Genomic DNA, 12960 nt, shown 5'->3' with positions numbered 1-12960 from the left:
GCTCTAGTGGGGAGGTCTGTGTGGTGTGGCGTGTCCTGCTCAGCAGAGGGCTGGAGGCACTCAGTATTGGCAACCTGGCAAGTCACTCCACCTCTCCCTCAGGAAAGAGGCCACGCCATTTCAGGCTAACCTTGCTTTTGGGCAGTGTCAGGTAAAGCATCTTGCGGCCTTCCTGAACTGCAGGGTTAGGACTGGAGAGGGTGATGGTTAAAAGCAAAGTTTAAAAAGACGAAGAAGTGAGCTTTATTGCTTGGCATCAAAGTTAGCCGTTAAATCATTCTTCCTCTGATGCAACAGGTTCAGATGTCTGTGGCAGTCAGGAATAAATGGGGTGCAGGAGCAGTGTTCCTTTTAATAGGGATTCCCATAAGTTGTTGACTACAACTCCCAGAGTCCACAGCTGCAATGGCTTTTGCTTGGGGATTCTGGGAGTTGTAGTCAACAACATTTAGGGATCCCTGTTAGAGCAGGGTTTCTTAACCTTGGGCCCCCAGATGTTGTTGGACTACAACTCCCATCATCCTCAGCCACAAAGGCCATGTCTGGGGATGATGGGAGTTGTAGTCCAACAACATCTGGGGGCCCAAGGTTAAGAAACCCTGTGTTAGAGGGAACACTGTGCAGGAGCATCCTTTTCATTTTCCCCTCAGAGGATACGGCTGCATAAGTTCAGCCCTCCTGAAGATGCTGGACTGCAGCTCCCATCATTCCTGACTACTGGCCACTGAGGTTGGAGATGATGGGAGTTGTAATCCAACAACAGCTGGAGAGCCAAAGCTGTACAGCCCTGAGAGACACTGTGAGGGCAATGCAAGCAGGTTAATTAAGAAATTGGCAGGGGTGTGAAGAGAAGGGTGTGACGTGAGACCCTCACTCAGAGGCAGAGAATCTGCTTTGCACGCAGGAGGTCTCAGCTTCCCAGTACTCAGTACTTTTCCACACAACACGTAATCAGCTTGTGGAATTCTCTGCCACAAGATGTGGTGTGGGCTACTAATTTGGATGGCTTTAAGAGAGGTTTGGATAACTTCATGGAGGAGAGGTCTATCAACGGCTACTAGTCAGAGGGCTATAGGCCACCTCCAGCCTCAGAGGCAGGATGCCTCTGAATACTATTTGCAGGGGAGTCACAGCAGGAGAGAGGGCATGCCCTCAACTCCTGCCTGTAGGTTTGTAGAGGCATCTGGTGGGCCAATGTGTGAAACAGGATGCTGGACTAGATGGGCCTTGGGGGCCTGATCCAACAGGGCTGTTCTTATGTTAATCCCTGGCAGCATCTCCAGGTAGGGCTGGGGAAGATTCCATGCCTGAAACCTGGGAGTTTCTTTGCCAGTCAGTGTAGAGCAGGGATTCTCAGCGTTGGGTCCCCAGATGTTATTGTACTTCAGCTCCCATAATCCCCACCTGAAGGCCACTGGGGCTGGGGATTATGGGAATTGAAGTCCAATAACATCCGGGGACCCAACATTGACAATCCCTGGTGTAGACAATACTGTGCTAGATGGACCAATGGTCTTACTCCATATTATACAGCTTCCTATGTCCCTAAGTGAAGATTTGGTGTTTGAAAGAAGGCTAAGAGTATTTTAAGATCATGAGGCTACATCTGTTTGTTCCATGAATGTCCCGCCTTTCCTTCAAGGAACTCAGAGCAGTGCACATGAATTTCTAAAGGTCTTCTACCCACATTTCAGGCTGCCCCACAGATCTGCTTATATCAAGCATCTCCACACTTCTCTGCATTCTTTATGGGAGCAGCAGGATCTAACTGTCAGATCAGGGGATCAAACTGTCTGAGGAGTGACCTGCTTCTCCAAAGGGATGAAAGATCTTCATATCGCAAGTGGGGGAATCATATCTTTGAATGCTCCTCTACATAAAAAGATCCCTGCAAGAAGAAAACTAACACAGCAGGGAGTGGGCTAGGCCAGAACCTTTCTCCCTGATTTGCTAGTATTTTTGTTAGGTTTTCTTTCTTTATTAACTTGGGGAAGCATTCAAAGAAATGCAATTCTCCTTACCAGTTTTGAAGTGGTATAGTCCATGGATTCTCAACATTGGGTCCCCAGATGTTATTGGACTTCAACTCCCATAATCCCCAACCAAAGGCCACTGGGGCTGGGGATTATGGGAGTTGAAGTCCAATAACATCTGGGGACCCAACGTTGAGAATCCCTGGTATAGTTTACTCTTCCATCTCCAGATTCTACCACCAGAAGCAGAGGCAGACCAGGCCTAAGTTAAAGGTTTAAAGGTTAAAGTCCACACATTGTCTCATTTCCCACTTCAGATATAAGAACTGGGCAATGAGATGACTTCAAGTCCATAGCTCTTTGTTGGATTACTCACACTTCTCCTTCAGGGGCATAGGTGGAGCCAGTGATTGAGAACTCATTCAGAGAGCAGATATCTCCCTCCACTTTATCAATGATGAACATCTGCAGAGAGAAAGGTGGGGGCAGTCTCAAGATGAACGATGCAGGAAGCGGACACTCAGTGGGGAAGCTACCGGCAGCCAGCCTCCACTCACCTTGCACACAGACATCTGGTTGGTGGTCAGGGTGCCAGTCTTGTCGGAGCAGATGACAGAGGTGCAGCCCAAGGTCTCCACAGAGGGCAGGCTTCTGACAATGGCGTTCTTCTTGGCCATACGACGGGTACCCAGGGCTAAGCAGGTGGTGATGACAGCAGGAAGGCCTGAGAAGGAGGAAGAGGAGGAGAAGGGGAAAGATTACGAGAAAGCTTAAGGGATGGGAAGAGCATTTCAGCAGTTGCTACCATAAACTGACTTGTCTTTTATTTCAGATAATCTAGTGTGCCTTCATTCTCTGCAGCGGGGCAGTCCTTCCATGGGGCGAGGTGAGGCGGTCACCTTGCACAGCAAATTATTAGGGCACCAGCAAGGTGGCAAGATGTTTTTAAAAGTGGAGATGTTTTTAAAAATATGGGTTTTTTTAAAGCCCCCCCCCCGTTTTTAAAAGTGGAGGAGAAAGAAAAGAAGGTGCACACAAGGGGACAGAAATTTGGTACCCTGCTGCCTTAGGCACACAGAGACTAAGTCGCCACTCCTCTGTGGTTTTTGCCACCCACACCATCACCTATTGTTCAGAATTCCCTGAGAAGAGGGCATTTGCTCAATTCAAGTTTGTGGTGACGAAAACTGGAGTTTGGATTGGCAGATATGATGGAAGGCCATAACTCAGCGGAAGAAGAAACACTTTCCATGTAGAATGTTCAAGATGCAAATTCCGGCATCTCCAGGATGAGAGTCTCAGATGTCAGAGCAAGGAACCACCTTATAGGGCTATGTTGTATTAGCTGTCAAACTAAGACGTTAGACACGGATAGTTTAAGGCTGTACACTATGAGTCTATCTATACAATTGTTTATTCTAACATCACTGCTAATTCTTATTGGTGATGTCACAGGCTGTCCAAATGACAGTTCCACTGCCCACACATGCCTGGTGGAACTACTGTGGAGCTATGACTAAAAGAAAGTGTTTAATTGCCTCTTTTAACAAATCACTCCCTGAAATCAAACTCAGCTGTTCCCCTTTCCACCAGCCCAATCGTCTGAAATGACTTGGCTGCAATCCTATGCAAACTTTCCTAGGAGTCAGCCCCACTGGGACATAAATATTTTAAACAAATAATTTATGAAAACTTGAAAGTAGTGGGACTTACTTCTGAGTAAAAATGATTTCTTTTTAAAATTGCTATTCTTGTGTCCTTTCAATTATTGGGGGACTATAGTGGAAATTCTGCTTTTTAAATAGAAATAGAGAGTGGGGGAACACAATAGGGGCACAAAGTTGGAGAAAGAAATGGATCACTTCAGTTTTGAACTTGAGTACGTAAGAAGGCGGGATGCTGCTGCAGCAGAAATCCTCCCTTCTTTCCCTGATGCGTCAGCCATTGGCTACAATGGGAAATCACTAAAATATTTATAACTGGGTTGATTCTTATCAGAACAGATTAAATACTGGGTGTATGGCAGAGCCTTGCGAGGCCATTATACCATCCATATTTCAACCAAATAGTCCAAAGAGTTTCTATTAGGGGACTCTAAAGTTTTGAGGTTTGACCTTTGGCCATTTAAATATTTCTGTGTTATCTTCCCAACCTTGGGTGGGGGTGGGCAGCAACAAGAAGAAACACATTTGCTAATGCCTGCTTTGAAGTGGCTCCTAGTTCTCTGCAACAGCTGCTGCTCTTGATTCAATCATTTGCAAGGGGAGTGAGTGAGAATGAGAGAAAAAAGGGAGCAAGAGAGCTGCTAGGAACAGAAAACTGATTTCCTTAAGGGCTGAAGGAGAATGGTATAGCACAACATCAATTTAAAAAATAAGAAATAATAAAAGGGGGCTGAAAGATCGTAAAAGTTATTAGCTGGCCTTGAAGAGGGGGGTGGGGAACAAAGAAAAAGTTTCTCAACTATAAGAGAGTTGAGTGCACTACCAAATACAGGCAGCCCACACACCCCACTTCCTGGAGGGTTTTTTTTGTGATGGTTTCGTTTCTAGTCCTCTGAACAGGGGAGTAGTCCGAAAGTAAAGTGCTGGAAAGGTAGGCAGGTAAGAGGGAGGATGGGGAGATCCCTGTTCATTGCCTTGAGCCCCATGGACAAGGGGTGGGATAAAAATCAATTAAATTAACTCCTGCTTTGTTGGAAGGAGGAACACAGCTTCCTGGCACTGAGGAACTGCATTTGTTTAGCACAAACTATGATGGAATGCTGGGTGGTAGCTATTTTTGCTGTCCGCATTAATTGTCTATCAGGAAGGAAAGGCTCCAAATAATTTTAGATGTGCTTTGTCATACTGTATTTTTCAAAGAGCAGGTGATTTTAATTAAGAGGGTCCGTCATTTTCTGTGGTTGCTTTTCTATCTCACTCCATTTGTTTTGCATGTTTGCAAAAACATCTAGACTGTCTTTCCACTCTGCAGACCAAAAAGAAAAAAGAAAACTGAAAAATACGATGACAGCAGAAGCTATTTTTAAAAATAAATCGACTGGCACTCATTAGCTCAAAGGCAGGTGGATGTGGGAACCTGGAGTGGCCTCGGCTGACCTTCTGGGATGGCAGCCACGGCGAGGGCGACGGCAATCTTGAAGTAGTAGATGGCGCCGCGGATCCAGGAGCCGCCATGGACGGGGTCGTTGAAATGCCCGATGTTGATGAGCCAGACAGCCACACAGATGAGAGAAATGACCTTGGACAACTGCTCGCCAAACTCGTCCAGCTTCTGCTGCAGGGGTGTCTTCTCTTGCTCTGTGGCCGCCATCTCGTCTCGGATCTTCCCGATCTCAGTGCTCACGCCGGTGGCAATGACGATACCTACAGCCTTGCCTGCACCGATGTTGGTACCCTGGAGACAGGTGGGAGGATATGAGGAGGATCAGAAGGAGACAAAGGAGGACACTACACTACAGTGGGAAATTTAGAGGAGGAGAATTGGTTTTGTGGTAGCGAGCATGAATTGCCCCTTTGCTAAGCAGGGTCTACCTTGGTTTGCATTTGGATGGGTGACTACATGTAAGCGCTATAAGATATTCCCCTTAGAGGATGGACCTATAGTTCAGTGGAAGAGCATCTGCTTCCATGCGGAATGGCCCAGATTCACTCACCAGCATCTCCAGGTAGGGATGGGAGAGACTTCTGGTTCTGCCTGAAACCCTGGAGAGCCACTGCCAGTCAGCATAGATCACACTGAGCTAGATGGACCAATGGTCTGACTCAATTGAAGGCAGCTTCCTATGAGCTGTTTAGGCTGTGAGTAGCACTGTGTATAACTACACAATTCTGCACAACTATAGGATTCAAATCCTGACAATCCTGGTTCTCATTTTTAGAAAGGCAAGTTTCTAGTTATTTTGCCCTTTGTAGCAATAACTACACTACAAATCTATACTATTTTTGATATCGCTTCCACTGTCATGGCTTCCCCCCCAAAATCCTTGGAACTGTAGTTTGGTGAAGAAGACTTGTAGTGCAGTCTTCTCCCCACAAATGGGGAGATTTGTGGAATCTAATGACCATGCATTTCCCTCCATCAGTCTCCGCTGCCTCATGCAGCTAAGAAAACAATTGTGTTGTGATGTCATATTAGCATTCTTGGTTCCCGCTTTGCTTCATAAGCTGAGGTGGCCCTTTCATGAGACAAGGTGAGGCGGTGGCAGATTACTGGGGTTCCAGCAGGTTGGTGAGACACCCCTCTGCCACTGCCTTCAGAGCAGCTCTTTGAGACCGATCTGATCCATGCAGAGTGTCTCTCCTCACACTCCTTGCAAGAAGCACACGGAGAGGAAAGGAAGCTGCTGGCAACCTTCCCTCCTCCCTGCCCACCTGTGCCACTTTGAAAGCTCAAAAGGATTGGATTTAAAGTGGGGCTGACCCACCAGGGGCACGAGGCAAGGTAGCATCTGGCACTTGGCCTCAGGTGCTGCACCCCTGTTCATCAGGCCACCCCTGTGCATTGGCTGCTGCTTAAGGGGTGGGGGAATGCTAATGTGGTGGTGTCATGTTGTTTCCCCCTGCCCAGTTACACATTAGCAAGGAAATGCATGCTGGCGATGTCACTCGGTGTCATTAGGGCCTGTGTAAACCGGGCCCTGTGCGGCCTTGAAGAGGAAGAAATTCCATGGCACACTCACAGAGAAGAGCATGTTCTTCTTGTCCTGGTTCACAGCCCTGGGATCTGGGACGGGGTCAGTGTGCTTGATCACGGAGACAGACTCGCCTGGGTGGGGACAAGAAAGGGTTAAACCATTTGGTGGAGTCGAGCAGTCTTGGTGAAGTCAAGCCCTGTCCATCATGGCTGGGGTGGACAGCCATGGGATATGCCATGGTGGGATATGCAGGGGCCATGCTGGACTGGGTGGGCAAGCACCATTGTACGGTCTGCACCCAACAGCAGGGACACAAGCTTATACAACTGCTCAGTGGGGAAGCAGCAGAGACAGAGGGGTGTCCAACCTTTTCTGTGCTCCAGAGGCTCCCAACCTTAGTTCCCCAGATATTGTTGGACTACAGCCTCCATTATCCCCAGCCACAATAGCATTTGCAGCTGCTGAAGATGATGGGAGCTGTAGTCCATCAACATCTGGAGACCAAGGCTGGGAACCCCTGCCCTGCTCACTGCTTTTCCATGACAATGGGTGCTGACATAAGTGACCCACACACACATACATAGCACAATATTTCAGCCACCAATGCATAACCCAATATGGATGCCCATGACCTTAGCTCTACCACTCTCAGCCATTCGCAAGGTCTCTTGCCAGGGACGTAGCAAGGTTGGAGTGGGCCCAGAGACAAGATTTTAAAATGCACCCCCCAATGAAGCTCAGCTCATGAAGTAAAGAAATCTTAAATGAGGCTGAATAGTGGTAACAAAAAGCAGAATAAAATTTATATCTGTCTGTCTGTCTGTCTCACCTATGTGCCACAATAGAACATCATCCTAAACTATTTTTTAAAAGGTTTTGTAAATTGTGGACGATGCAAGTCATTTAATGGTACTAGAGAAAGACATGCTGTTCTGGTAGCTCCAGGTCTTAACACTCACATCAATTTCGGAGGATGAATACAACTGAAGGAAGCCCGGGTGGGTGCGCAGCTGTGGGAGTCAGTCATGTGACTTTTCTCTGGGGCCCCCCCAGGCAGTGGGCCCCCAGACAACTGTCTCCCCTTGCCCTATTATAGTTATGCCCCTGTCTCTTGCTCTCTTAAATAAGTCCACCTTTTCTCTCTTGTGGTCTCTTATGCCTGGAATTACCTCCCCAGTCACTCCTCCTTGATACCGCCACTCTCTCTTCCTTCAAGTCTCTCCTTGAAACCAACATTTTCCATGACACCTTCAGCACAAGCCTTTAATCTCTGAAACCCACTGTAACAAGTCTAAGTGACGGAAACAAACTCATCTTCCCACACTTACACTTCCCACCCCTTCCTTTGTTGTCTCTCCTCTGTCAAATTTTAGACTGTAAACGCCGCAGGACAGGGACCTGTTCTCTTGTATGTGCCATGCAAATTGATGGTGCCAGGGCAGCCCTTTTATGAGGCAAGGTGAGGCAGTGGCCTCAGGTGGTAGATTACTGCGGGACCAGCAGGGCAGCAAGATGCCCCCTGCCGTCACCCTCAGAGCAGCTCTTCGGGCCTGATCACACCCTGGCAAGCTTTGCAAGAAACGCCTCTCCTCACACTCCTCGCAAAGTTTGCATGAACAGGAGGAGGAAAGAGGAGGCTAGTGGTAACCTTTCCTCCTTCCACACTACTTCCAAAGCCTGCAAGGGTCAGTTCTGAAAGAGGGCTGGCCCTCACCATGGAGCATGGAGGCAGGGCAGCATTTGGTCTCTCACCTGAGGCACTGCAGTACCTTCAGCTACCCCTGGATGGTGGTGTTACATGGTATTGTTATAACCCACAACTTCAGGTCAGCCCTGTCCTCCCAGCTATATTCCGTACCTGTCAGGATGGACTGGTCCACACGCAGAGTGGTAGATTTGATGGAAATGATGCGGATATCAGCTGGTACTTTGTCACCAACTGAGAGAGAGAGAGAGAGAGAGAGAGAGAGAGAGAGAGAGAGAGAGAGAGAGAGAGAGAGAAATTCATGAGTTATGGCCATGGATCAGTCATTGCCAACTTGCATTTTGGCGGTATACAAATATGTTAAATAAATAAGTAATAAAGTGGTCCCTCGACTTACGAAGATAATCCGATCCGAACGCACGTTCGTAGGTCGGAATTTTCGTAAGTCAAAAAGTGCATCCACGGAGGTCCGGAACACTCGTAAGTCGAGGAAACCGCATCTAAAAATTCGTAGGTCGAGGAAGCCGCATCTAAACGGGCAACGACTTCCGGTATTTTTTGTCGTTCGTATGTCGAAATCTTCGGATGTCGAGTGCTTCGTAAGTCGAGGGACCACTGTACACAAACTGTTGGCTGGCACACGTTATTGTGCGATGAAAGACCTGCTAGTGCCTCATGAGAAATGCATTAAAGGCTCCTGTGAGCACAAAGCACCCACCTGCAGAGCGGGCTTCCCACTCAAGTCTCTGGGCTCTTCCAGACCCGGATATATTCCAACATCAGCTCAAATGGCCACAGAAAATAAAATAGGGAATCCACACTCTGGAGGAGGACCTCATGTTATATTTTAGTGCCATCTGCTGGCAGCCTGTGACAATCTGTGAAACAACCTTGAAATAACAGGGTGTTGTTTTTTTCGAGTTAGAACAAAAGGGGTCTGAGGGAAGATGGTTGTTTCATGGATTGCCACAGATTGCCAGCATATGGTGCTAAGAATAGAGCGTGATGTCCTGCTTTCTAGCATGGATTCCTATTTTATTTTCTGTGGTGGTAATTTAAGCTCATGTTGGAATACATCAGCATCTAGAAGAGCCCTCTGGCCAATTGGCTGCTCAGATCTACCCTCATTCCAGTCAGCCTTCCAGGGTGGGGATCAGGTATGACTGGATCATTCGGTCAGGATGCATCATCTTGAGGCAGAGATGCAGCAGAATTACCTGTCCTGGAAGGAGACTGTGTGGGGTGCCACTGCTCTGGGCTTTTCTCTTTTCAAGTAGAAAGCTGCCCAGAACAGTCTCACCTGGACACAGGAGCAAAGAGGACACTTTCACAGTACACTTTCAGGGGAATGAGTCAAGCAGGAGGGGCCCATACTAACAAGCTGGAAGGGGCAGAAATCACGCCCCAGCTGCTTGGGTACCAGCAGCCACTTTCTTGCTGCCTTCAAGTCCCACCCTGGCTGTTAATGGAGCCATGTTGGCTGGTCATTCATCTCAGCTGGAACATAGGATGCTGCCTTCTACTGAGTCAGACCATTGGTCCATCTTGCTCAATATTGTCTACACAGACTGGCTGCGGCCACTCCATAGTTACAGGCAGGAGTCTCTCTCAGCCCTATTTTGGAGATGCTGCCAGGGAGGAAACTTGGAACCTTCTGCATGCAAGCTGGTAGTTGTTCTTCCCAGAGCGGCCCCGTTCCCTAGGAGGAATACCTTTCAGTGCTCACACATGTAGACTCCCATTGAAATGCAACCAGGGGGACAATTAGCTTAGCAAGGGGGACAATTCATGCTTGCTACCACAAGACCAGCTCTCCTGCTTTTAGACCCTAACCCTGGTCATTTGCCCAGATGGGGATTTAGCTCCCCTACTAAACAAATGACTAGCCCACAAGGCTCAGCTACAGCTGGGGTGGGGCCAGAAAGCAGTGCCAGTGAGAGAGTGGCTGGCAGCACCCAAACAGCAGAGGTTTTTCCCAGCCCTTCCAGGCCCAGCGTGTTAGTATAGGCCGCCACTGGAGTGGACACCTAGCCTCGCCTCGCCCAGTCATGTGGACTAGCTACCCCTCTATCAAGCCTGCCTGCAGCAAAGCGGCTGACTGTGAACAGAGTAAGGATGGAGTGGATCTGTTCTACATGCCAGGAAAGAAGAGGATACGCCAGAAAAAGCAGGTTGTGGCCACTGGGAGGCAGTAGAGGACAACATTATGTCTAGGGACTCTGGCCATTCTGGGCCACCAGAATGGATGGAAAGGAAGGGAAGAATGCATACTGATTTAGATTCTTAAAGCCTGGAAACAGGTTTGCTTGTTTTTTGTTTTTGTTTTTTGCAGAAAGCTGGAGGTGGTTTGAATGTGGGAATGCTGCTCATGACTGTATACACTCATCCCACTCTGCCCTATGTTAAATAGCTTTTGCAGATGTTTGCATTATTTCAAAAACTTGGAAGCCCTGTTTGACCAACAGGAGATCAGAACAAATATGTGTATGCACTGTGGGAAGCGAAATAGTCACTTTCTATTTTGAAAATAATATTTTTATTATAACCAAAATAAATGCAGTTACATCTGCAAGAATTTTTCCACATCCGATCTAGCACTATCAAAACCATATGTATGACTGAGTCTATTTCCTCTGAAAGGAATCACTTGGAATAGTAAAGCCTCTTAATCTGAAAAGCCTCAAAGGTCTTTTGACTCTCTTGAAAGCTATCATCTGTCTTTAGTCAAAATTAGGCCTCTTTCATACAAACAGCAGATGAGGTGGCAAATCTGTTCCTGGATTAAATCACTTAAGAGTGTAGGTGGAGGAACTGATGATCAAACACACCTTCATATTAAAAAAGAAAATCTACTCTGCTACAAAAAAAACCCCTGCATGTGGGGAAGAAGAGTTCTAAGTAACCTAGCCATAAAGTTTCTATGCCTCTGGAATTTTGGGTTTCACCCAGATTTTAAGCATCTCATCCAGATTGCTTAGCCCACCCAGATTCACAAGGATTTCATCTTTCTTTCAAAAAAAGAAAGAAAGAAAGAAAGAAAAAGGGGAAAAAGCTAAGCTCTAGCTCTTGTAGAAGCAGAGTTATGGAGCAAAACGTGTTGTCACTATTCTGCTCAAAAACTATTTTAAAGTCAATTGACATAATATGCAAATTAGGCACTCGGATTTGGAAAGCCAGACCATGGCAACCATACCTAGCCGTCTCCCTAATATGCCAGTTTTGCCTGTGCAGTTTTAAGTGTGGTTACTTAATACATACAAATAACTTGGAATATGGAAGCTTTCCTCTTGTCTCGTGTAAGCAGAGATTTTTAATGCTCTCTTTATGAAACCTCTTTTAGAAAGACTTTTCCAAATTCAGCAGAGAACTTTTAAATTCCTCATCAGCCTATGGTTGTTAAAAACCCAGATCTGTTACTTTTGACTTGATTAACTATTATTTAGATTAAAGCAATATCCTTTGTTTTCAATGGTATTTGAATTTCTTGCTGACATTATAAAGGCCAATCTGGGCTTTTAAAAATAAATTTATTCAGTGTTCTATTCTGTGTGGCAGGTGGTAGATTTAGGAAACTTGTGTTTGAGTAACAATGACAGTGCCCAGAAGCAAATGCAATCCATTAGAATTCACTGATAAAATTATAGCCAATTTATTGCAACCATTGGTTGACATCCTGACTAATGGTCTTGTGGTAGCAAGCATGAATTCCCCCCTTTGCTATGCAGGGTCCACCTGGGTTTGCATTTGAATGGAAGACATGCATGAGCAATCTAAGATATTCCCCTCAGGGGATGGGGCTGCTCTGGGAAGAGCCCCTGCCTGCTTGCATGGAGAAAGTTCCAAGTTCCCTCCCTGACATCTCCAAGATAGGGCTGAGAGAGACTCCTGCCCGCAACCATGGAGAAGCCACTGCCAGTCTGTGTAGACAATACTGAGCAAAATGGACCAATGGTCTGACTTAGTAGAAGGCAGCTTCCTGTGTTCCTGTGCTTGCAGAAGGACATTGCACTGCCACAAACCTGTCATGCTAGCTACTTGCACTATGTGTGAAGCTTGCATTCCAGACTAGTGTTGCACCATCACCGGCATGCTTGCATTGGCATGACAGATGAGCTATGGATTTTAGTGTGCAACTATGCAATCTTCTTGCCCTGGTGCAACTTTGCTCATTATGCAAGCCCTTCATTAGTCCAGGTATCGGCCACTGCTTAAAGTTTCAGAGAGTGCACCATTTTTGTACGAATCTTCCTCAAGAAAATGAATACAGAGCTTTGGTTTGGGGATTTCACCCGCATTGTCATTAAGCGGCCCTGTTCAAAAACATTCAGCTTTCTCCCCTTTCTTCTCCTTCTCTCTTCTAAGCCCCAAGGAACAGTCCTCTCTATTATTATTATTATTATTATTATTATTACATTTATATCCCGCTCTTCCTCCAAGGAGCCCAGAGCGGTGTACTACATACTTAAGTTTCTCTTTCACAACAACCCCGTGAAGTAGGTTAGGCTGAGAGAGAAGTGACTGGCCCAGAGTCACCCAGCAAGTATCAGGGCTGAATGGGGATTTGAACTCGGATCTCCCTGGTCCTAGTCCAGCACTCTAACCACTACACCATGCTGGCTCTACATTCATCCGACTTCCATGGA

General features: G+C 46.8%; 1 protein-coding gene across 2 annotated transcripts in view; it reads right to left on the bottom strand.

Moving 5' to 3' along the window:
- ATP2A1 (ATPase sarcoplasmic/endoplasmic reticulum Ca2+ transporting 1) overlaps positions 1 to 12960 on the bottom strand; it is a 49925-nt gene that overhangs the window by 24107 nt on the left and 12858 nt on the right. For both annotated transcript variants that reach the window (XM_053262663.1, XM_053262661.1), the window contains exons 6-10: positions 8471 to 8551; positions 6658 to 6743; positions 5075 to 5372; positions 2531 to 2697; positions 2350 to 2438 (exon numbers count right to left, since the gene is read on the bottom strand). In XM_053262663.1, the coding sequence (XP_053118638.1) occupies positions 2350 to 2438; positions 2531 to 2697; positions 5075 to 5372; positions 6658 to 6743; positions 8471 to 8551 (721 nt within the window). The remainder of the gene's footprint in view (positions 1 to 2349; positions 2439 to 2530; positions 2698 to 5074; positions 5373 to 6657; positions 6744 to 8470; positions 8552 to 12960) is intronic.

Source organism: Hemicordylus capensis, chromosome 6 (assembly GCF_027244095.1).
Source record: "Hemicordylus capensis ecotype Gifberg chromosome 6, rHemCap1.1.pri, whole genome shotgun sequence".
NCBI classification, from domain to species: Eukaryota; Metazoa; Chordata; class Lepidosauria; order Squamata; family Cordylidae; genus Hemicordylus; species Hemicordylus capensis.
This window is presented reverse-complemented; position numbering and strand designations above follow the sequence as displayed.